At 41.0% G+C, this 25,076-nt stretch overlaps 1 protein-coding gene across 1 annotated transcript; it reads left to right on the top strand.

Moving 5' to 3' along the window:
* Positions 1-24,686, top strand: PLD5 (phospholipase D family member 5). The gene is given in 3 exon segments (XM_036235358.1): positions 1-244; positions 24,071-24,134; positions 24,137-24,686. Coding segments are annotated over 3 exon segments (330 nt in total). The 5' UTR covers positions 1-55; the 3' UTR covers positions 24,214-24,686.
* The last annotated feature ends 390 nt before the right edge of the window (positions 24,687-25,076 follow it).

Genomic DNA, 25,076 nt, shown 5'->3' with positions numbered 1-25,076 from the left:
CTCCGCGCGCCCGTCCCGAGTCCGCTGCGCCCGGCCGCCGTCTGGTCATGTCAGGATGGAGATCCGGCAGCACGAGTGGCTCTCGGCCTCCCCCCACGAGGGCTTCGAGCAGATGAGGCTCAAGAGCCGCCCCAAGGAGCCCTCGCCGAGCCTGACCCGAGTGGGCGCGAACTTCTACAGCAGCGTCAAGCAGCAGGACTACAGCGCCAGCGTCTGGCTCCGGAGGAAAGACAAGCTGGAGCACGTAAGGGCGCCTCGCTCCCTCGGGCCTCGGCCCCGCACCTGCCACACGCACACGCGCCTGGCCCGCCGGCGGCCCGGGAGCGCAGGGGACCGCGGCGGGTGGCCCGACCCGGAGGCAGGGCGTCCGCGTGCTCCGCCCGACCCGGGGCTTCTCGTGCACTTTCTTGCCGTGGTGTTTGGAGGGAGGGGAGGTGCTTCTCCCGGGATTGCCGGGCCCCCGCGCACCCCGACCTCCCCACGAGCTCCCCGCTGTAGGGTCCATTCGCACTGTGTTCTTGGGGTGCGCGGTGAGCAAGAAGTGGCAGTGCCACAGCGCGGTCCCGAGAACCCGGCGTTGCGCGGTAGCGGGCTTCTGAGGGGGCGTCCGCCCGGGTCTTTGGGGCTGTTTTACACTGTCCAGAAACTAACACATTAAAGAATCTGTAAAGTTGTCGCCGCGGGCGACCCAGCCTGGGCCCGCGCACCAGCAGAGTTTTCTGCAGGGTGTCTGTCCTCCGGGACGAGCGGTCGGCGATCGTTTCTTCTGAGCCCAACTGGGGAGAGATTTGCGCGTTGCCAGGGGAAAGACGAAAGAAAGAGCAGAGCGCCGAGCTCCAGAAACCCGCCGCTCTGGAGGGTGGGGGCCGACGGGCGGTGAACCCCACTCCAAGAGTGCGGGGTTCCCGCCGGGCGTTCTGGGATCGGAGGCTGAGCTCTTAAGGCTCACCATTCCGGAAAGAAAGAGGCCCTCGAAAAAGGCGTTTAGTGAGTGAATCCACAGTTCCAAACCTGACCCTTCAGCATCTCCTTAAACCAAATGTTAAAATGAAACTAAGAGAGTTATCTAGAGTGCAGCACAGCCTGCCACGGAGAAAATGCTATTTCTTCCCGCGGAGCTGCATAATCTAAATTGAGTCTGCTCAGGAGATGTGGAGGTTCTATTGTATTTGGGTCACCACGCCAATTGTGATAGACAAGGAGAACTTTGGAACTCACAAACGTCTGCTATCTCCGCACGGACCCGAGTCCCATCTGGCCCCTAAGTTCGCTTCTCCTTTTCCCTTGGCCTTTGCAGTGACAGCAAGCTTCCCAGGAGGGAGCCTGCAAACAGGGCGTTTGTCTCACACTCTGGAAGGAAGGTCTCTGCCTTTTCTTTGAGGGCCCGATTGAGTCACTGAAAGCTCGAATTGAAAGCTTTGAGTTGGAGAACCGGCTGTCCGCTGTCTTGTGTGTAGAGAACCAATTCCTTAGTGTCAAAAGGCTGCCTCATTCTTCAGACCATGGAAGTAAACTGAAAGGAGACTTCCAGGATGGCAAGTTGTTTGTCAGGCAGTTGTATTCACTTAAAAATGCAAGCTCCAGGCTTAGGGCAAGCACATAGCATCTTCCTCTTATTTGGTTGTTGATGTTGTTATCAGATTTTAGTACCAGGGAGAATGGTCTAGCCTAGGAATGGTGATAGACTGTATACTCATTTCAGTTTCGCTCAGAATGTGTGTTCATTTGCAGCTTGTGCTTTTAGCTGATCTATTCCCTTTATTCCCTTACCGAAAATCAATAGTGCAGCCTTCTATGAGTGTGTCTTCTTGAGTCACAGACACTGTATGTGTTATATTGAAACGGTTTCTCACTTTTAGGTTTTCATTATAAGTATGAGTCATGCCAGGTGGGCCGTGGCAGCCTCACCTTTCTGGACAAACATAGTATGCTCAGCCCCTCCCCAGAATCAGAGACCCAGGAAATGGGGTTCTGGTTGTTTGGAAGCAGGTACAGATCTATACTTTCTTCTCTCAGGTGCTCCAAGAGAGAGCATTGCGTTAATTAAAAAAATAAATAAATAAATTGATCACCTCGTTCATTTAAATCAACATAGCATTTTTGTTTGCTTTCTCAAATATGTTTCATGAGACATACTCTGTTTTTCTCTATATTTGCTTTCAATTAAAAAGGGAGCTTTGCTTCAAGGGAAGTATTTTGCAATATACTTTTGCTCCTCTGAAACATCTACAAATGTTTTAAGTGAAATAATATTTATGAAAGTGCTATAAAAAATGAAATTATAAAAATGTAAATTTTATTTGAATTCAAACTCTGGGTGTTTATTATATATTGTGTTGTATACGTTATGATATTTCAGGTCGTTCGGTGTTAATTTCTAATTAGATATTGGAAATGTAAAAACCCATAACGATGTAATGTATGTTATTGCAACCCAAAGCATGAAAATGTAATGTTCACTTTATTATAGGTAACATTATGAACACATGTGGCACTTAGATACAGCAGAGATTGGGGTGAGTGTGTCATACGAAGTTCACAGGTGATGTATGATAGTTTAAAAAAACACCCTTTGGTCTGCCTACTCAAATGGATGATCACTATTTTTATTATGTTAAAAATGAATTAATAAGTATTATGGAGATCATTGCATGAAAATAGCATACTGTTATTTTGCTGGTGCTTTAAGAGCCAACCTAGTGTTGAAGGCGATAAATAAGTTATGGCTTCGGATGACACGTATTCAGTCCTCGCAGTAATGGAATTCCCTGAAATGAACTGTGTGTGAGTGGACTCAGTCTGGACTTCAGAGGCATTGCTTAATCTGAAAGTCAATAACACAATGTAAAGTGACAGCTAAAGAATATATTTCTACCCACTTTGCTGAAAACGAGGACACGTAGTTTCTCTCTCCTTGTCTAATTTAAAGGCGACAGGACTGATCCCCGGTTGGATACGAGAGAAGTGGCTTGAATTGGTGGAGGATTGGAATACTTTCTACCCATAAGTAATTTCATCCTGTCATTGGTTGCTTGGTACTTAAGATGAACACCCACCCAGTGAGAAATGACTGTGTGTGAGGGAATCCCTCCATTCTTGTCATGATTAAAAGCTATAAGGAAGTCGTGTTTGTACCGTGAATTCTGGACATTAAACTTCACTTGGAAATTTTAGGTGAAAGTGAAATTGCTGGCCATACATAGTGTCCTGTTAGCTGCAAACAGAGCTCTCAGGGCTTGAATCATTTTGCTCTCTGTTCTGCTTCATAGTGCCTGTGGCTTTAGAAGCCTTACGTTAGGGAAGCAGTGGGAGTCTGTTCTCTGTGGGATCCTGTGTTCACTTTGGATATGATGGAAAGTGAAGGATATGGTCTAGCACAGCAGGGGAAGCATGGGGCCACTTCTTCAGCCCCTCAGCCCACCCCTGCCCTGTCCGCCCTTCCTGGGCTAGGGCCACTTTGAGTCGCTCTTTGATTTGATTTGACTATTGAGGGACAGTGAAACATTAGGCTGGTGTCCTTTGGTGGTATATGCCCTCTTTGAACTACTTCTCTTCTTTTTCTTTTCTCCTTTCTTTCTTTGTTTTGTTCTTTCTTTCTTTCTTTCTTTCTTTCTTTCTTTCTTTCTTTCTTTCTTTCTTTCTCTCTCTCTTTTTTACAAAGTAAGAGTTGAAGAGGCTATTCTGCTTAGTTGCCAGGTTTTGTGCCAGTTTGTGTGTGCGTGCGTGTGTGTGTGTGTGTGTGTGTGTGTGTGTGCGCGCGCGCGCATGTCTGAAGTTTCCTGATATATTTATGGAGGCAGGGTTGCCTTATTTTATCTCATACTACTTATTCAAATAGCTTTGGCAGGGGTGTGGTTAAAGGTGGGGCTCTGGTTAGATAGACCTGGGTTCAGAATCTCACTCTGTCTTTTGTTAACTTTGTGATCTTAGGCAAAGACGTCACCGTCACCAGGATGTGCATTCACAGTCATGCAGAAAGGAGGCACCAGGATGTGCATTCACAGTCATGCAGAAAGGAGGCACCAGGATGTGCATTCACAGTCATGCAGAAAGGAGGCACCAGGATGTGCATTCACAGTCATGCAGAAAGGAGGCGTAGGAGACAGTTCATGTCTATACTGCAGTGCCAGCCACACAGCCCCTAATGTCAGGGGCTCAACGCCATAAAACTATATGTTCCCTCATGCTTCTCATCGGCATAGGTTGGCAGATGTCTTTGTCCATTTGGGCTGTTATGACAGGATACCATAGAATCAGTGGCTTATACACAACGAACATTGATTTCTCGCAGTTCCAGAGGCTGACAAGTAAGTCCAAGATCAAGGCGAGGACGTATTTGGTGTCTGCTGAGAGTCTGCTTCCTGGTTTACAGACAGTCCTCTTTTTGTTGAGTCCTCCTATGGTGAAAGGGGTGATGGAGCTCTCTGGAGACTGTCATAGGGCACTGTCCCCTCCATGAGGGCTCCAGCTTTTGGGACCCTGTCTCCTCCCAGAAGTCCCATCCCCTGGTGCCAGCACAGGGGGATTAGGTGTCAGCGTATAAATTGAGGGGAACACAAACACTTTGTTTGTAGTAGCTGGGGATTTTCCTCACCTTCTTCGCCTGGCCTGATGGAAGCTCCATCTCGATATCATGATTGTCAAGGCAGCGAAAAGGGAAGCTGGTGAATCACATACTGTCACTCACTGCTTCCACCCAGAGGTGGTACATCTTTGACTCCTGTTTCTTGGCCAAGGCTTGCTTCAGAGGGGATGAGGAAGGGGGATTTGATCAAGACTCAGAAAAAAGAGAACAAGAGCCTCCAAGACTAGCTCAGTAGGGCAACCACGACACCTAAAGCTGTTGGCACGGTGCACGGCCCATGCTAAGTGCTCACTTCACAGGACCTGCAGGTGTAATCGCCTCTCCAGTGTTGCTAGGCTTGCTGGCTGAGCCCTCACATTCCATGCGAAGAACTGGTTTTCGCGTTTGAGATCAGCCTGCCTGCGTTATGGTTCTGGACCCAGGATGCCTGGGTCCTTTAGCCAGCAAGGCCAGCTCGCTACCTGGAGCCTGGTAGGCTGCCTCTTTGCCTCGCCTCCAGTTCATCACCTGGGGGCCTGACTCTTTCCTGGGTCAGTGGACCCCTGTCTGCTCACAGCTGCTACTCTGAGGCTGACTCTTGAGTCCCCCACTCTCTCTGCAGGCTCTGCTAGCAGAGACCTGCTCCCTAGCCCCAATCCCAACCCCCGCTTTCCTTCCCACCTCTGCTGAGATTCGTCTGCATGGTAGCTCAGCAAGCCTATTTAAAATTAAAAGAGAACGTGGAAGAGAGAATTTGTAAAGAGCAGAAGACAGAATCCTTGGTGGTCACAGTTATACTGAGCGTTAGTCTCTTCCTTAATTTAGTAAGTGCCTCACTGGAAAAACAACAACAACAACAAAAAACTATCTCTTCTAAGTGTGAATTTGCACCTGTTTAAATAGAGTTTATGTTACCAGTGAATAGTAAATAAATGCCACGAGCACACTAGCATCCCGGAATAAATTATTCACATGATCAGTGAGGAGTAAATGGATTGGAGCAAACTTGGTCATGGTGGTCCAGGGTCCTATTACGTAACCCCGTTTATGTCACACAGAGCAGACTTATGAAAGTATTAGCCCCCCACAGAGTAGATCGGTGAAGCACCAACAGACAACGTTCAACCTAAGGGGGTGAGTCTTCAAAATGCTCCCTTAAAAATCAGTCAAACAAACAAAGAGAAAATAGCCTTTTCTATGTTCGCGTATTGTTGGCCAGAGCTGAATAATTTTAGTCTGGTTAACATTTAAGAACGTTTACGTTTACCAGAATTATTTCCCATGTGAATTTTAGATAACAGAACAGACAAAGCCTCAGCTGAGGCAAGTTCTCTGCCTCCCTAATTCATAGGTCAGGATATGAAAGTTTAGACGTCTCCTGAGTGTGTTCTAATGGAGCTCGGTGTTGTGTCCGTTACCGGATTTGTAACTACTGTAGGTAGCATATTTATTCCACTAATGTGTTTCTCTCACTGTGGGTTGACATTTCAGTTCGTTCTGAAGAAACTTCAGCTTCTTTGAACTCTGTTGAGTGTGGCTTATTGACTTATTTTAACATCATCACAGCCTGTGATATGTTTAATATATTTAATTCGAGAAACTCAGGATTATTAGATTTAAGTTATTTTTTTTCTCTTCTTCCCTATAATAGTAACATACCAATTTCTGGCTAGTTTCTCTAAAAGTTTTTACTTCTCTTTAAAGACTTTTGCATCTATCTTAGGTCGAAACCTATATAACAGTATTCAGTTCTTCGGTGTTAGCTCCAAAGATCAGGAAATCTGATGAATCTTTTGAACATCTAGGTCAAGGCAGGAGCTGTAATGTTATCTTTTCGTACTGAGTTGGCTGACAGATGGCTCGGTTAGGCAGAGGTAGAGTTTGTGGTAAGCTGTCAGCCCAGAAATTTTTCTTGAAGTGTGTGTATTGGGGATATTTAAAGCTACCGAATTGCCTAAGAGTCATACCTACACAGATGGTGCTGTGAGAGTTTAGGGTACAACATAAAAGTTGAGATACGGTTAAAATGCCAACCTGTGTTTAACAGACAGACTTTTTTATTGGGGTGATCACTTTGTAAGTTATTTTAATGTCTAATCACTATGATGTACACCTGATATCAATGTAGTATTAAATGTCAACTGTAATTGAAAACAAATTTAGAGACAGACTTTTTTACCAATAAAAGTACATTTATATTTTCTCAGAAACAGGAAAATGAGCCCAACTTCTAAACTCACAAATCAAACCCTTCAGCAGGACTTATGAAGAAGAATGAAGAACACGGCACTTTCCCAGGTAGACTCATGTACTTTGGAAAGTCTCACACATGAACATGAACTACCTAGGGACTGGCTGTCATGGCCATTGGGTGATAAATATGGTTCTTTATTCTCTAAAGTGGACGGTGAGCCTTGGAGCAGGATGTTTTTCTGAATTGAGCTATTATCGTGCTCCTTCCTGCCAATAGGTTGTTATGTCTGATCCAGCAATAACGTGAGCTAAGTTGAGAAGATGGGCCTCATTGAAATAATAATTTAAAAAAAAACACTAACTGGCAAACCCATCATCATCAGATATTTATTGAGGGTGTCTTTTATGTGAAAGACACTTTGTTAGGAGATTATGAAGACTTTCACTCACCATGCATTTACATGACATATCTGTGCTCCAGACAGAGAATACACCAGGACTGGAATGGGGTTTCTCCCTTGGGATGTTTATAGTTTCATAAATACAGTTAGGATTGCAGTGTTATGAATAATACAGAAAATACTAAATAGCATAAAACACTGCCTTCAAAGAATTTGTTTAGACAAGGATAAAATACAGTTTAAAAATAAGTAATGAATCCCATCATATATAATAACATATAAACAAAGCTAAATTTATTCTAGTGATGCAAAATTAATATAAAATTTGGAACTCAATTAATGTAATTTATCACATTAACAAAATGAAAGTAAACCCCATAGTGTTATCTCAGTAGATGAAGTAAAAGCATTTGCTAATATTCTATACCTATGCATGATAAAATTTCCAACAAACTGGAAATAAAAAGAAATTTTATTCTGATGAACAGTTTCTTTAAAAAGAATCAGTTAATGATGAAATATTGAAAAATAATCTGCATGCATTATGAGCCAAACAGAGATGTCCACTATCATCACTTTTATTCAGCATTTTACAGGCAGTTATAATCAGTGCAGTAATTGTCATTAGTGGATGACATGACCATGTACATTTGAAAATGCAAAGTAAACTACAGGTATAATTAGTAATAATAGTATTATTAATTAAAATGAGTTAATGTCTCTGGATTTATCACAACCACTGGATACAAAGTCAATATACAAAATTAAAGTAGGAAAAAAATTTCAAAAAAACCTAAAAACCATTACCATTTACATTAGCATAAAAGTATCAGATACTTAGGAATAAATCTAGCATAAAAATACCAAATACTTAATGAGACCGGTAAGGCCTCTTTCATTCTCTCCCAGATTAATCTATAAAGTAAATACAATTGCAATGAAAGCCCCAACAGGTTTGCTTATATGGAAATGCAATACACCAAGCATAGCTAAGATAACCTCAGTGAGGAACAAAGTTAGAGAACTTTGCTTCCAGATAGCAAAACCTATAAAGCTACGTTAACTAAAGCAGTGTGGTATTGGTGCAAGATAAATGAATAGATCAGTTGACAGACTAGAGAGTGCAGAAACAGACTTGTGCACACTTTATTATTGATAGGCACTTGATTTATGACAAAAATGGCAGGCACAGAAGTGCAGTGAGAAAGAGATGGTTTTTTAAAGAATCGGTGGAGTCAGCTACATGGCTATATTAAATGGATCGTTATGACTCTTTCATGCCACACACAAAAGTCCGGTAGATGTGGGTTGTAGAACTAAATTAGAAAGTGAAACAATGAGGCTTCTAGAAAGTAATATAATAAAAAATCTTCATCAACTTGGACTAGGAAAAAAATTCTTAAGGCATTTTAATAATACTGATTTATTAAGATTAATAAACTAAGCTACATTAAATTTAAGTAATTTTGTCTAAAAGAGACTGTCTATTCAGAGAATGAGGAGGTAAGTCATAAAGCAGGATATATATGTATATTTTCCAAAACATGCTCTGACAAAAAGTTTTAGCCAGAATATATAAAAAGTACCTACAAATCAATAAGAAAAACAGCCCAACAGAAAAGTGAGCAAAACATTTGAAAAAGAAAAGGTGCTTGATGTCATCAGTCATCAAGGAACTGAACAGCTAAAACAAAATCATCTGCTATTAAAAGTCATCAAAATGGCTGAAATTAAAATGATCGACAGTAACAAGTTTTGATGAAAATACGGAACATCTGTAGCTTTCCAAACTTCTGGTAGGGCTGAAATTTATAGAGCCACTTTGGAAAACTGCAGTATCTACTAATTTGGACACATACACATCTTATGAGTGACTCAGCAGTTTAAACTGTGTATACATCAAATGTGTGTTCCTGTGCACCAAAGACATATACGTGAATGCTTATTGAAGCCTTATTTTGGTAGAGTACCCAGTAGGATGCGTCTCTAATAGCCAGTAGAGTTGATTATCCCCTGTTCTGATAGCTAATATCCTAATTTCCAATATAATTGAATGGATAATATTTTTTTATATACTTTAATTACATATGTACATTTCTCTAAATATTCATTAATGTAAATGGCTCTTTCAGACATAGTAATGAGTGAGAGGCCACAGATACAGACTATAGGATTCTGTTTATGTGAAAAAACAGGCAAAGCTAAATTATAGATATAGAAATCAGAATTATTGATTACCTTTGAGGGTGAAATGGGCACTAGGGAGGCTTCTGGGGGGCCGAGAGTGTTCTAACTCATTTTCTAGGAGGTAGTTACAAAGTAATACTTATCAAGTTATACACTGAAGATTTACATATTTTATATCGTATCTCAGCGATAGTTTACCCAAAGAGGCAAAATGTGTGCAGTGCCCTGCAGCTTGCTTATTGCTTATCTTCGGCTGTACTCTGCTCAGACTCTGCTTCTCCCATCTTACTCCCTGGCACGTACATTTTCGGCCATGGTGCCTCTGTCATTGTCTTCACATAAATGGCTCTTACTTGTCACTTCCCAGTGTATGGCTTCCTGGGCCCTTTCCTTACCCACACCATCTGCTTTCACGTCATTTCTGATGTACATATTACACCATCCTTTTTTAAAATTCTTAAAATAATTTTTAAATTCTTCAGTTACGTGCGCCATGATGTCGGCATACATTACTTCAGTTTCAGGTGTACGGCATAGTGATTAGACGTTGCATAACTTGTGAAGTGATCACCCCGATAAGTCTAATGCCCTTCTGATGCCGTACATAGTTATTACATTATTGACCGTGTTATTTATGCTATCCTCTACATCCCGTGACTGTTTTATAACTGCCAACTTGTACTTCTTAATCCTTTCCCCACTTTCATCCACCCACCCCAAGTCCCCTCCCACCCTGCAGCCATCAAAAAGCTCTCTGCATCTTTGAGTCTGTTTCTGCCCTGTCTGCCCATTCACCTTGTTCTTTAGATTCCACATGTCAGTGAAATTACGTGGCACTTGTCAGTCTCTGTCTGACTTACTCCACTCAGCACGATACCCTCCAGGTCCATCCATGTTGTTGCAGATGGCAAGATTTCATTCTTTTTTTATGGCCAAGTAATATTTCGTTGTATATATGTACCACCTCTTCTTTATCCATTCGTCCACTGATGGACTCCAGGGTGGCTTCCGTGTCTTGGCTGCTGTCTATAATGATGCAGTGAACATATGGATTCACATGTCTCTTTGGGTTTCTCCAGATGAGTATCCAGAAGTGGGGTTACTGGGTCCTTTTTTGTCTCTTTTGATAGCCTATGCTTTAAAGTCTATTTTGTCTAGTGTAAGTATTGCTACCTCAGCTTTTTTGTTTGTTTGTTTCCATTTTCATGAAATATGTTTTTCCATCTCTTTACTTTTAGTCTCTGAGTGTCTTTCGATGTGAAATGAGTCTCTTGTAGGCAGCATATGTAAGGGTCTTGTTTTCTTATGCATGCAACTATCCTATCTTTTGATTGGAGCATTTAATCCATTTAAATCTAAAGTGATTACTGATAGGTACATAGTTATTGCCATTCCATTATTCCTATTTTTGATCTTTTTTTCTTTTTCTTAAAGAAGTCCCTCTAACATGTCTCGTAATACTGGTTTGGTGGTGATGTACTCCTTTAGCTTTTTCTTGTCCGGGAAGCTCTTTATCTGTCCTTTAATTTTAAATGATAGCTCTGCTGGGTAGAGTAGTCTTGGTTAGGGGTCCTTGCTTTTCATCGCTTTGACTGTTTTGTGCCAGTCCCTTCTGGCCTGCAAAGAGAAATTAGCGGACAGTCTAATGTTTTTCTTTCGCTGGTTTTTAGATTCTCTCTTTGTCTTTAACCTTTGCATTTTAATTAAGATGTGTCTTGGTCTTGGTGTGGGCCTCTTTGGGTTCATCTTGTTTGAGACTCCCTGCACTTCCTGGGCTTGTATGTCTGTTTCCTTCACCAGGTTAGGGAAGTTTTCTGTCATTTCTTCAGGTAGGTTTTCAATTCCTTGCACTCTCTCTTCTCCTTGTACCTCCATGATGTGGATATTGGTACACTGGAGATTGTCTCAGAGGCCCTTAAATTGTCCTCACAGTTTGGATTCTTTTTTCTTGTTGCTATTTTGGCTGGGTTTTTTTCTGCTGCTTGAGCTTCTAAATCACTGATTTGATTCTCTGCTTCATCTATGTTTCCTCCTAAGGTAGTCTTTCCTTCATTTCTGACTGGTTCTCGTTTATATTGTCTATCTCCATTTTTTATATTTTCTATTTCTTTGTTAAAGTTTCACTGAGTTCATGTACTTTTCCCCTAAGTTTATCGAGCATCCTTATCACCAGTATTTTGACCTCTGCATCTGGTAGATTGCCTGTCTCCATTTTGTTTAGTTATTTTTTTTTTCTGGAGCTTTGTTCTGTCCTTTTATTAGGGACATGTTTCTTTATTTCTCTGTTTTGCTTGCCTCCCTGTGTTTGTTTCTATGTATTAGGTAGGGCTGCTCTGTCTCCCGGTCTTAATAGAGTGGCCTTACGTAATTATACTGTATTCTGACAATGTGTTATTTGTCTTTCCCCCAGGCCCAGTTTATTCTTTAATAAGACCTACGCACACCCTGCAGGAGCAGTTGTTTAGTGAATAGTAACCTGGGGTTGAGAAACCTTAAATCACTCTTTGTCTAGAGAAGGTGGTCAAAGAAGGCATCACCCAGGGCAGAGGTTTGTCCTGGGCTCCGGGGGCTGAGGAAGAGGAGCTGCTGGATGTAGGACTGGCCTGGACTGAGGCTCCGAGTGGAATCTGGGCAGCAAAAAGCATGTTTGGAAGACGATTGAGTTAACAATGTGTATGACTGTGAAGGGAAGGGTTTGTTTAAGGGTTTGTTTAAGGGAATGTCGGCTGTGAAAACACAGTGATAGATTAGGATAAGACCACCGAGGGCCTGAGGATTTGAATGGTAAGCTGAAAATTTTGGGCTTTATTCCATAAGCAAAGGGGGGATATTTCATAAGGCACTTTATTTAGCAAGTATTGGCTTCAGAAAATCTCATGGTGGCATATAGTGTCTGGAAAAGAGAGCCTGGAAGTGGAGGGACCCGTTAAAGTCTCTCTGAGAGGTAGAAATGGGAAAGGATAAATGTGTTTGGTGGGCGTATAAACTTCAGGAGGGGCAGATGCAAGAAATCTTGTGAAGTAAAAGTTCGTGGGACTCGGTGCCAAGGATGTTCCAGAAGTTGCGATTGGCGTGATGGGCACAAGGATAAACGGGGAAAATTCCAAAAACTCCTTGAGAGTTGGAATATATATATGTAACTTTGTATCCTGGACCCAGGCCATTGCTATTGTATTGATCCATATTCTCAATATTATTACGATCATAATTAACAAACACTCTAATTCCTGCTCTCTGTAAGGAAGCGAGCTTCAGGCTTGGGAAGATTCCAGTGTATACGGTTGGGCCTTTGCTTAAGAGCTAGTTCTTCGGAACTCAAATGATTTCACCTCTGAACCTAAAGCCTGGTTAGATGTCCCTCCTGTGTGGTCCCATACCATCACGGGCAGGCATCTGTTATGGCACTGAACACACTGTTTTCTCTTTAAATTGCTTAATTAACTGTCAATCTTTTGCCCTCAGTGGAAAGTTTGAGGACAACGGTGTCTTATTCATAACAAAGTAGCCTTAACGCCCAGCACAGTGCCTGGTGGACGTCCAGTATTGATCGACTCGACTATTAAAAGAGTGAGTGAATGAATGAATGAGTATGTGCTTAGAGAGGCGGGACTCATACACATGAGTGAAAAACTAAGGTGGCATATGCTACTTGCCAGAAGAAAAGCTATCTACATTAAATGCAACAATTCAGTAGAAAGAAACATCAGAAGCTCCATGAGAAATTACCGGAAAGGCTTATTAAATGTCAGATGGAGAAGGTAATAGAAAAGGCTGCGTCTAAACCATCCACAGGTTGGGATTCCATTAATTTTGTCTAAGACCCAGGAAATGGTGGTTTTATGGCCATTTTAGCAACCTGTTCTACTATCTAATGTTATCAGTTACGGTGCATTTTTAAAATTTTAATTTCGATATATCTTAGTTTTAATGAGTTGGGAGGAGAATTAACTTTTTAATTTCCCCTAAGTACTTTGGTCTGACTTGTTGCCATGTCGAAATCTGCTCATTCATTATTGAGCCTCTCCCTGCTCTGCTCGAATGCACTTGCTCTGAAGCTGTAAGATACTGTGCGGCAGGGAAGGCGTCGAAACTGCCCAGATCCCGTTGAAGAGCTGCCAGTCTCGATCCTTATATCCTGCGATGATTTTCTGTCTTGCTGGTTCCCAAACTTTTCCATTCCCTAAGATCTTCTTGCAATAATCCAGGGCATGTGCACATGTTGCTGAAAGCCTGTCTTGTAAGATTCCTAATGCATCTTTTTTTAAATAGACTCTCATTTTGGAATACATTTAGACTTACGGTAAAGTTACAAAGACAGTAAAGGCATTTCCTGGACGTCACTCACCCAATTTCAGTTTCCTTTAACATTAACTTCTCAACTCTAGACCTTATTAGAATTCCGCCAGTTTTTAAATTAATGTCCTTCTTTTGTTCCAAGATTCGGTCCAGGATAACACACTGCATTTAGTTGTCGATATCCTTCATCTGCTTATGGTCTGTGGCAGTTTCTCGGGCTCTCCTCATTTTTCATGACCGTGACAGATTTCCTTTCCTGCTTATTGAGGTAACTGACTAATAAAAGCGTAAGCTATCTAAAGTGAACATAGCGTTGATTTGATATACTGCGTATACATTGTGAAAGGAGTCCCACCATCAAATTAATGAAAACATCCATCATCTCACATATTTATTTATTTTTTTTGGTATGTGGGAACATTTAAGTTCTACTCTCAGCAAATTTCAATTATATGATCGTTATTGACTATAGTCAGCATGTCAGACATTGGATCCTCAGACCTTGTTCATCTTATAACTGAAAGCTCGTGCCATTTTCCCGACCTCTCTCTGTTTCTTCCACCCACCAGCTCCTGGCAAAAACTTTTCTCTCTATTAATATGAGTTTGACTTTTTGGAAAAAAATTTACATATAAGTGATTTTATATGTTATTAGTTTTCTCCGTAGCTTATTTCACTTAGCGTATTGCCCTCAAGTCCTCCATGCCGTTGAAAATGACAGGATTTCCTTCTTTCTCATGGCTGAATAACATTTTATTTTATACATATTTACACACGCACACACACCTCACATTTTTATTCATCTGCTGATGGACATTTAAGTTGTTTCCACATCTGCCTATTGGGAATAATGCTGCAGTGAGCACGATATTCTATGTCCATTTTCTTTGGATAAATACCCAGAAAAGGAATCGCTGGCTCATATGGTAGTTCTATTTTTAATTTTTCAAGGACCCTCCATACTGTTTCTTGTAGTGGCAGGACCAATTTACATTCCTATCAACAGTGCACAAGAGTTCCCTTTTCTTCACATCCTTGCCAACACTTGTTATTGTTTTTATCTTTTTGGTGGTAGGCATTCTAACAGGTGTGAGGCGATACCTCATTGTGGTTTTGATTTGCATTTTCCGGGTGATTAGTGATGTTGAACATCTTTTCATGTACCTGGCAGCCATCTGTAGGTCCTCTGAAAAAAATAGCCATTTAGTTCCTCTATTTATTTATTTGATTGTGTTTTTGCTTTTGAGTTGTATAAGTTCTCTATATGTTTTGGATATTAACTCCTTATCATGTATATGATTTGCAAATATTTTTACCATTTGCTAGGCTGCTTTTTTATTCTGTTAATGGTTTCCTTTGACATGCAGAAACTTTTTAGTTTGATACAGTCCCTGTTGTTTATTGTTGTTTTTGTTGCCTTTGCTTTTGGTGTTAAATCCACACAACCATCACCATGTCAAAACACAGCCTATGTTTTCTTTTAAGAACGTTATAGATTTAGGCCTTACTTTCAAGTCTTCGAACCATTTTGAGTTAATTTTTATATACGGCATGAGGTAGGGTCCAGTTTCACTCTTTCAGGTGCCTGTTCAGTTTTCCCAACATCGTTAATTGAAGAGATTGTCCTTTCTCTACTGACTGTTCTTGGCTCCTTTGTCATACGTTAATTGGCTATACATGCGTGGGTTTATTTCTGGGCTCTTTATTCTGTTCTATTGATCTATGTGTCTGTTTTTATGCCAATACCACGCTGTTGATCACATAGCTTTGTAATGTAGTTTGAAAAAAGGGAGCATGATGCCTCCAGCTTTGTTCTTCTTTCTTAAGATGCTTTGGCTACTCAAGGTCTTTTGTGGTTTCACACACATTTTAGGATTGTTTGTTCTATGTCTGTGAGAAATGCTATCAAAAGTTTGATAAAGATTACACTGAATGTGTACATTGCTTTGGGTAGTGTGGACATTTTAACAATATTAATTTTTCCAATTCATGAGCGTGGAATCTTTTCATTTACTTGTGTCTTCTTCAACTCCTTTCATCAATGACTTAGAGTTTTCATTATAAAGGCTTTTCATTGCTTTGGTTAAATTTATTCTTAGGTATTTTATTCTTTTTGATGCAGTTGTAAATGTTTTCTTAATTTCTTTCTTATCGTTTGTTATTCATGTATAGAAATGCAACAGATTTTTGTATGTTGATTTTGTATCCTTCAACTTTACTGAATTCATTTATTAGTTTTAACAATTTTTTTTTTTTTGGTGGAGTCTTTAGGGTTTTCTCTATAGTATTATGTCATCTGCAGATAGTGAGTTTTACTTCTTCCTTTCCAATTTGGATGCTTTTTCTTTTTATTTTTTTCACTTACTGTCTCTGGCTAGGACTTCTAATACTGTGCTGAGTAAAAGTGGTGAGAGTGAGCATTCTTATCTAGTTCCCCGACTTACAGGATAAGCATTCATCGTTTCACTGCTGTGGACTTGCCATATGTGGCTTTTATTTGTTTAGGTACATTCTCTCTACACATGACTTGAGAGTTTTTATCATAAATAGATTTATAATTTTATCGAATGATTTTTCTGCATCTTTTGAGTTTATCAGATGACTTTTTACCTGCGTTTTGTTTATGTGGTGTAATACATTGATTGATTTGCAGATGTTGAAACATCCTAACATCCGTGGAATAAATCCCACTTGGTCCTGGTGTCTGATCCTTTTAATGTATTGTTGAACTTGGTTTGCTGATATTTTGTTGAAGATTTTTGCATCTGTGTTTATCAGTGATATTGCCCTGTAATTTTCTTTTCTTGAAGCGTCCTTGTCTGATTTTGGTATGAGGGTAAATGCTGGCCTCAAGTTTGGAAGCATTCCTTCTAAAATGTTTGGTAGAATTCACCAGTGAAGCAATCTGGTCCTGAACTTTTGTTTGTTAGGATGTTTTTATTTACGGATTCAATCTCTTTACTAATAATTGGTCTGCTAAGATTTGCTCATTTCCTCATGATTCGGTCTTAGGAGGTTTTATGTTTCTAGGAATTTATCAATTTCTTCTATGTTTTCTAATTTTTTTTTTTTGGTGTATAATTGTTCATAGTAGTTGCTTATGATCCTTTGTATTTGTTTGGTATCCATTGTAATGTCTCCTCTTTCATTCCGTTTTATTTAGTTGAGTCTTCTCCCTTTTTTTTCTTGGTAAGTCTAGCTAAAGATTCATATATTTTGCTTATCTTAAAAAAACGGTGTTTAGTTTCTTTGTTTCTATTTTCTTTTTCAGTTTCTGTTTGATTTCTCTCCATTCTGATCTTTGTTATCTCCTCCTTCTCTTAACTTTGAGCTTGGTTCTTCCCCCCACCCCCCAGTTCCTCGAGGAGTAGAGTATGTTGCTTATTAGAGCTTTTTTTCTTAATGTAGACACTTAGTACTATGAATGTTCTTCTTGAAACTGCTTTTGTCGCATCCCATAACTTTGATATGTAGTATTTCCTTTAAATTTGTCTACAGATATTTTTCGATATCCCTTTTGATTTCTTCGTTGACACCATCGGTTTTTTGGTACCTTTAAAGAAACCCCACATATTTGTGAATTTTCCAGTTGATTTCTAGTTTTATACCATGTGTTTGGAAAAGATGCTTGATATGATTTCAGTACTGTTAAATTTATTAAGGCTTATTTTATGGCCTAATGTATGATTCAGCTTGGATAATATTCCATATACATTTGAGAAGAATGTGTATCTGCTAATGTGAATGTCTAAATCCATCTGATCTTACATATAGTTTTAGTTCAATAATTCTTTATTGATTTTCTGTCTGGATGATCTATTCATTGTTGAAAATGGGGTATTGGAGGCCTTCGATATTATTGTATTATCGTCCACTCCTTCCTAGTCTTTTAATATTTGTTTTATGTATTTAGGTGCTTCTATGTTGGGCGCATAAATGTTCAACTCTACTGTTGCATTGACCTCTTTATCATTATATAATGACCGTATTTGCCATTTAGTACAGTCTGTGGCTTAAAGTATAATATAAATAGAATACAATAAATATATAAATATACCTACCCCAGTTTTCTTTTGACTTCCATTTGTGTGGGGTGCCTTTTCCATTCCTTTGCTTTCTGTCTGTGTTTCTCCTTAAATCTGAATTGTGTCTATGGCAGGTTGTATCCCTCACTCTCTTTTTTCAAAATCCATTCAGTTACTCTGTCTTTTGATTGAAGAATTTATTCCATTTACATTTAAAGTAATTATGGATAGATATGGACTTACCATTGCAATTTTGTTAATTATTTTTAATTAATTTGTTCCTCTTTCTTTTGCTTCTTCATCTGTGATTTGTTGATTTGTTCTGTAGTGGTATGCTTAGATTCCTTTCTCTTGACCTTTTTATGTATCTACTATAGGTTTTTTCTTTGTCGTTACCGTGAAATGTATGTAAAAATATGTTATATTTACAACAGTCTGTTTCAAACTGATAACAATTTAAGTTTGAGCTCATACTGAAGCTCTATATTTTTATTCCCCCCATAATGTTTTATGTTTTTAATGTTACTATTTATATTTATGCTTGTGTATCCATTAATGTTATTGCAATTATAGTTACTTTTGCTACTTTTGTCCTTTAACCTTCATACCAGATTAAGTGATTTACCACAATTACATTAATGTATTCTGCATTTAGCTATATATTTACTTTACCAGTGAGTCTTGCATTTTCATAGGTCTTCCTGTTACTAATCAGCATCCATTTATTTGAGCTTGAAGAGTCTCTTTAATATTTCTTGTATGGCCAGTCTAATGGTATTGTATTCCTTAATTAACTTTTCTTGTCTGGAAAACTCTTTATCGCTCTATCAATTCTGAAGGACAGCTTTGCTGGGTAGAGTATTCTTGGTCGGTGGGGGAGAGGGTTGTTTGTTATAGCACGTTGAATATATTATACCACTCACTTCTGGCCTGCAAAGTTTCTACTGAAAAGCCTGCTGTTAGTCTTATGGTTTCCTTATGTGTAGCAAATAGCTTTGCTCTTGTTGCTTTTAAGATTCTCCTTGTGACCTTTTGACAATTGTTAATGTGTCTTGGTGTGGGTCTGTTTGGATTTATTTATTTTTAACTCTCTGGGCTTTCTGGATCTGGGTGACTGTTTTTTTTCCTCAGGTTAGAGGAGTCTTTAGCTATTATTTTTTTGAATGAGCTTTCTGCCCCTTCTTTCTCTTCTCGTCTTCCTCTGCTTCTTCTCTCTCTTCTCCTCTGGGACCCCGAATTTGAATATCGTCCTGTTTGATAGTGTTCTCTAAGTACCTTAAAATGTCTTCACTATTTTTCATTTTCTTTTACTCCTCTGATTGGGTGAATTTTACTGCCTTATCTTTGAATTCACTGAAATTTTCTTCTGCTCGCTCTAGTCTGTTGTTGAAACTTTACATTGAATTTTTCAATTCATTTATTTTGTTCACCTCTGTGATTTCTGTTTAGATCTGTCTTATATTTTCTATTTCTGTGTTGAAATTCTCATTTTGTTCGTGCATTGTCCTCCTTACCTCGGCGAGCATCTTCATGAGCAATACTTTGAACTCTTTATCAGATAAGTCGCTTATCTCCATTTCATTAACATCTGTATCTAGAATTTTATCTTGTTCTTTCGTTTGGAACTATTTCTGTGTTGCTTCATTTTCCTTGACAGTGTTGGTTTCTGTGCATTGAGCAGCCACCTCTTCCAGTCTCCCTAGCTCTTGGCTGTCTCTCCAACCCTTGTGATGGTCCAGGCTACCTTTTTTGTTCTTAATGGCTTCCCCGGTAGTTGAAGGTTTGCCAGGACCTGTCAATATCCCAAATGGGAGGATCTCAGTGAACACTAGATGTGGGCTAATTGGAAACCAGACCGTTGGGCAGCAGCTTTAAAGTTTGCAAGTAGCCCTCTTTCTGGGAGATGACATTTCTCTCCACCACCTCTGCGTTGAGCCCTGGGAGAATAGCAGGTTAAGAACTATTTCTTAGTTTTATGCTGTTCTGTGGAACCTGCACGCATATGCCCTGCTAGCTACCAGAGCCAGGTATTCAAGTGTTACACCCCCCTGGGCAGCAGCCACAAAAGCTAGGATACCAGGTGTGTGCAAAAGCTTCTTTCAGGGAGATATGAGCAACGTGGCGCAGGGCAGAGGAAGAATGTGAGGGTGGCTGGCGCCCATCAGCCTCCCAGGTCTTCAGAGAGGATTGCGTTAGGCCCATAGGGATGCGTTAAACTACAAACCTGTCCCTCAGGCTGCAGCTTTTAGGATGTGAAAATTCGTGTCTTTTAGAGAAAGATGGCTAGACATGCTTGCTCTCTGCTGGCTGTGCTCTGAGCCCTGGGGGATAGCCCCGGTGAGTCCTCAGAGCCCATTAAGAAGTTTCTTTTTCTTTTCTTTTTTTCCTGTCCCTCATTGGCTTTCAGAGCTAGGCATTTTGGGGGCCTAGCTCTCAGTTGGAAGTTTGAGAAGTTGGGATGCTGAATGTTGAGTCCAAACCTTTCGCTCCTCGAAGCTGGGAGTTGTGAGTCTTCTCCTGATTGTGTGTTGCTGTGTGGGGCTGGGTTTATGGCAGGAGTGTGTGTCTCAACCTTTCCCGCATTTTCCCAATGTGTAAGCGTTGCTCAGCTAGTTTCCATGTGTACCTGTAGATTTGGTGTGTCTGTGGGAGCAGGAGAGTACAGGAACCCCGTAGGTCTCCATCTTAGACCAGAACCCATGACCTTGACAGATTAAGGAGTATTGCTCAGGTATTCTGTAGTATGTTCCTCTCTTTGGTTTGTCTGAATTTTTCTTTTCATGTTAGACTGATTATATGTTTTTGAAAAGAGTACCACAGAGGTGAAGTGACCCTCTTGTCATAGTAAGGGGTACGTGTTATCCACATGACATTACCGATGATGTTAATTTTGATTACTTGGTTAAAGTGGTGTTTGCCAGCTTTCTTTACTGTAAAGTTGTTATTTTTCCCTTTTCACACACTGATTTTTGTAAATGAGATGTTAAGTCCCAGACAACTCCTAGGCTAGAGAGGAGCTGCTTACTCTTTGAAATTCTTCTGTAAGGAAAATATATCTCTCCTTCCCCAATATTTACTGTCCAATCATTTATTTATATCAGATCTCTTGGATGTTTAGTTTATACCATGGGTATAAATCAAATCAATGTTTTTATTTCACTTCTTAATTTTCGTTCCTGCTTTCACTCTTGGGAGCCCCTTCAGTTTGTCTCCTGTGTCTTTTGGGAATACTGATTCATCTTTTTTATTTTTTGAGCTCTTTCTTACTTTCTGGTACTACAAAATGCTCTACACTCATTTGGTAATTTTCCTGCTCCTTCCTAATATATTCTTAAGTTTTTTTCCTACATATATTTAAAAAGAGATGTTTCATTTTCAGCACAGAGCCCTCTAGTAAACGGCTCCAATAAGAAAAACTTAGTTGTTTCATATATCCAGCGGAAGTTCATCATACACATTTTGATAAAGATGAACACCTTCACTTGAACTTTTTATAAAACTCCTGAACCATCTTGTTTATAACTTCAGCCCATAAACTGTCATTCAGGTGATGGAAAGAAGTTTGCTGAGCCAACGATAGCGCTTGTGGAGTGGGTACTTTATGCCATGTCCTGGCGTAGCGTGACCGTGTGTGCTTTGTGTGTGCAGACACCCTCGTTCTTTTCTTTTTTCCAGTGTCAGTGGCATGTTGTTCTGCACTTGGGCATCAGTAATGCCTTTCACATTTTCTAGTTCCCAATTTGGCATTATTTTCGAACCTGTGTTTTCATGCTTAGACTTCTTGGCTCATATGCGGGGAAAGGGAGGTCTTCCCTGTGGGCCGTCGTGGTCTCCCCTTTTCAGAGCCAAGATGCCCTCCTCTAAGATTTCAGATTCACTTGGAAACTTACTTGTAATCTTTTCGATGCCAGCCCATTCGTACTAAGGAAAAATCTCCAAGCAGAACCAAGAAAAGGTGGCCAAAAGGGGAAGGAAACATGGTGAGATAAATATTGAAAAGCTTGGGGCAGTGTAGCACCCCAACGCAGACACACTTGGTGTGGCGTTTCAGGTGTGCGAGGTGTGAAGAATGTGTTTATCTCGAGAATCTCTGTCTCGCATTTTAAGACATTTCTTTCAGCCTGCGTACCTGCACCACTCCCAGCAGGTAATTCTGGCTTTCTCGTCCTTGTGACTTCCTGGTTGTACCAGATGTAGGCACAGTGCATGCCCACTCATCAGGATGTCCCCGTAAACCAACAAATGAATTGTTATGGTTGTAGCTTTTTTTCCCACTCCAGGAAATATTACAAAAATGGAGTAATGGCAAGGTAACAATTCCCAGAGCTTTGCTGAGTATAACTTGTGGAAGAAATGTTCTACTACCTACCTGTTTTCTTTAGCAGAAACAGAGGTGAATAGGGAACTCACATATCCTCTGAGTGTCAAGGAGGAAGAAAGAAAAGTAGACGCTCAGGAGCCACGTGGAGCAGGTGCAGTAAATCTCCCGATGAGCCGGCGTTAACACCGATGGGCGGCCGTGAAGAGCAGCGCGCAGGGAGGCACTGGACGGAGGCCTTAGCTCTCTATCGCTGCACGGAGCTGCCTTTCTTGTTTTATTAGGGCCACTTCTCCTGTTTGGATGCATCACTTGACTTAATTTCACAGACTTGGTATTGAGAGCAAGGAGACAAAGTTGACAGGTGGGGAGAATATGGGCCTTAAGGAGACCAGCAGGCAGGAAGGCTTACAGATCAAGATGAGCTATGGTGGGTGGGGAGGTGTTTGCTTTGGTTTAGTCTTTTATCCTTGTCCTGTGCTGAAACGACAAGAGGATGTGCTTCCTGAGGGCCCCGAGCAAGGTGAAAAACTTTCCAGCGTGGCAGCTTTCAAAGTCTCCGGGCTTCCAATTAAAAACTTCAAATGATGCACTTATCTTTATTTGCTCACATAATAAAAGGTTTGGGAGGATGAACATATATTTCCTTTGCTTAGAAACCAGACAGACTGTTTAAATAGAGCTGCTGGTCAACAATAAAAAAAAAATAGGTTAAAATTTTTTCAATGATAAAGTTACTTAAAACGAAAGTTCAATGTCTTTCATGGATAGGAAATAATGACTCCTTATCTAATCAATAAATTAAATTCGATCCTCACTGACATAAATGGGCCAGTACCTAGCCCAGCACCTATCTGGAACCTCTCGCTTGCATGTTTCCAGACTAAAACACAAGATAAATCTGCTTTAGGACAAAACAATTGGGTGGTTGTGCATTTAATCTAGAAAGACTTTTTCCTTTTGGAAATGAGCGGAGTAGATTTCTGGTTACATTGAGAATCGTGTTGTTTGGGCAATGGACTTGTTTGAAGGAGAAAGAAACTTAACCTAATCTTTGACCGATGTGATTCCAAGATTAGTTGTCTGACATGAGTAGGCTATTAAGTGAATGGATTTATCATTGCATTAACATTTATTTCAATAGCTTGGGGGTAGTTATCAATAAAATAGACAACTGCATGGTTAATTTAATATTTTATTAACTGTCGCCATCTCTATCATGAAAAGATTCATTCTAAGAAGAAAGGGCCTTTCTAGTGCAGCCCCTTCCTTAAAGGAGTCGGGGTTACCGCGGTCACCCTGAAATGCAGAGGCTGCGTGGCCAGCTAGCCTCGTCGCTACTGCACAGCCCCCGGGATTCAGATCTGCGCCTCGACAGTTCATAGACAACTACGCTAAAATGAATTTCAAGGTTCTTGTGAAAAATTGAGACCAAAGATGTTTAATCGCTAAATGGCAAAGGTCTGCTGTTTTCACAGCTTTCCTTAACCAGAAACAAGATTTTGTGTTTAAGATCAAAAAAACCTTAGTTTTGCTAAAGATCGCTCTTCTGAGCAGCTGAATTGTCTGGGGAGAGAGCGTGAACCCCGGCAGTGGACCTCTACGTCTGGGGAACGGGGTCCTTGCCAAGGGCACAGCCTCTGGCTGCGCCTCCCACCCCTGGCTTGGCCTCTGCCGCCGCCCAGAGCAGGGGCCCCTCCGAGGTCACCTCCGCTGTCGGGGGCACTTTCAGTCGCCGAAGTGGGCCCGGCACTGAGGCTGGCATCGCCTCATCTAACGACGTTCCTTCCTCTGCGAGGCTGAGCTGCTCCCGTGCACTAAAGCCGCTCTGTTAAATGACGAGCGATCTCTTCTCCAGGCACTGCGCTCCACCCTGACCCCCTTTTCCCAGTAATGCTGCCTTATGCTGAGATTGTCTGTGGAAACATCTCAGTCACCCTTCCCAGCCCCTCCCTTCTCTTCCTAGGACTCTGTTACTTTGTGGAGGAAAGCTTTTAAGGTAGAACTGAGGGAGGGACTTTCTCACTGTCCCCTCCCCACCCTCCAGTGCCCAGGACAACCCCCAATTTCTTAGTCTCCCTCTGAGGATGAAGTCTTTCCCTGGAAGCTCGTGGTCCTCATGCCCCAGCCCTGGACCCTTCCCCAGTACTACGGGTTTGCGGGGTCTGCCTGGGCTCCACCCTCGAGTCCCCTCATGGCTCTGCCTGGGAAATGTATCCTCTTCTTTGAAGTTAAATCTTCCTGGGTGACAAGCGTGGCTGGCTCATTAGGGTGAGAGAGAGAGAGAGATGTCAATCGAAATGTGCTATCACCCTGGGTTCTCCAGAGAGAGAACAGATAACATCTAATTTAGATTTAATCTGCTCACAGTGCGAGTGGATGGTTATGAACTTGTCAAGCAGAAGCAGTGACCCACGAGGGTCCCCCGTTGAAATCCTGTATGCAGGTGACCCGAGTTAGCCATTTAGCAGTTGATTCTACGTCTCCAGAAGGTCTATTCGCTTCTTTTTGAGGGTTTCAATCTCCTTGCTAAAGAACTCATTCTGCTCATCTAGTTGTTTTTTCAATTCCTGAAATTGTCGATATTATGCGTTTTGGACCTCCTCACTGAGTTTTTTTCAGAAGTACCATCCTGAATACTCTGTCATTTAAGTTGCATATTTCTATGTCTGTAAGCTTACTTTCTGGAGATTTTCTCTTTCTTTCTGAGATGCTTTGTAACCTTGATTGTTCATGGTGTTCAGTGGACTATTTCTCTGCCTGGGCATTAATGGAAGTGTGTTCTGCTCCCCCCATTCCCCCCCCCCCCCGGGAAGAAGATTTATTATATAATGGTCCCTAGCCTGTTGCAAATAAGATGTTTTCCTTTGGTTTCCAGTAAGGGGTGTCTAAGTCTCTTGGATATCTGCTTTATATAAAGTGTTAATAATGTCTTTTTTCCCTTATAGATGTTTAATCATGCTCACAAACCTCAGCCTCAGTCCCTGTCAGCGTTAGTGACAGTTTCGGTAGCGTTTGCTCAGATTCCCCTGGGGCTCTGCGGTGTTAGGTCTTGGAGGGTATGGGGGGAGAGGCCTTCTGGGTTGGGGGAC

Source organism: Rousettus aegyptiacus, unplaced genomic scaffold, assembly GCF_014176215.1.
Source record: "Rousettus aegyptiacus isolate mRouAeg1 unplaced genomic scaffold, mRouAeg1.p scaffold_m13_p_18, whole genome shotgun sequence".
NCBI classification, from domain to species: domain Eukaryota; kingdom Metazoa; phylum Chordata; class Mammalia; order Chiroptera; family Pteropodidae; genus Rousettus; species Rousettus aegyptiacus.
The sequence above is the reverse complement of the archived record's forward strand: the minus strand, read 5'-3'. Positions and strand labels throughout refer to the sequence as shown.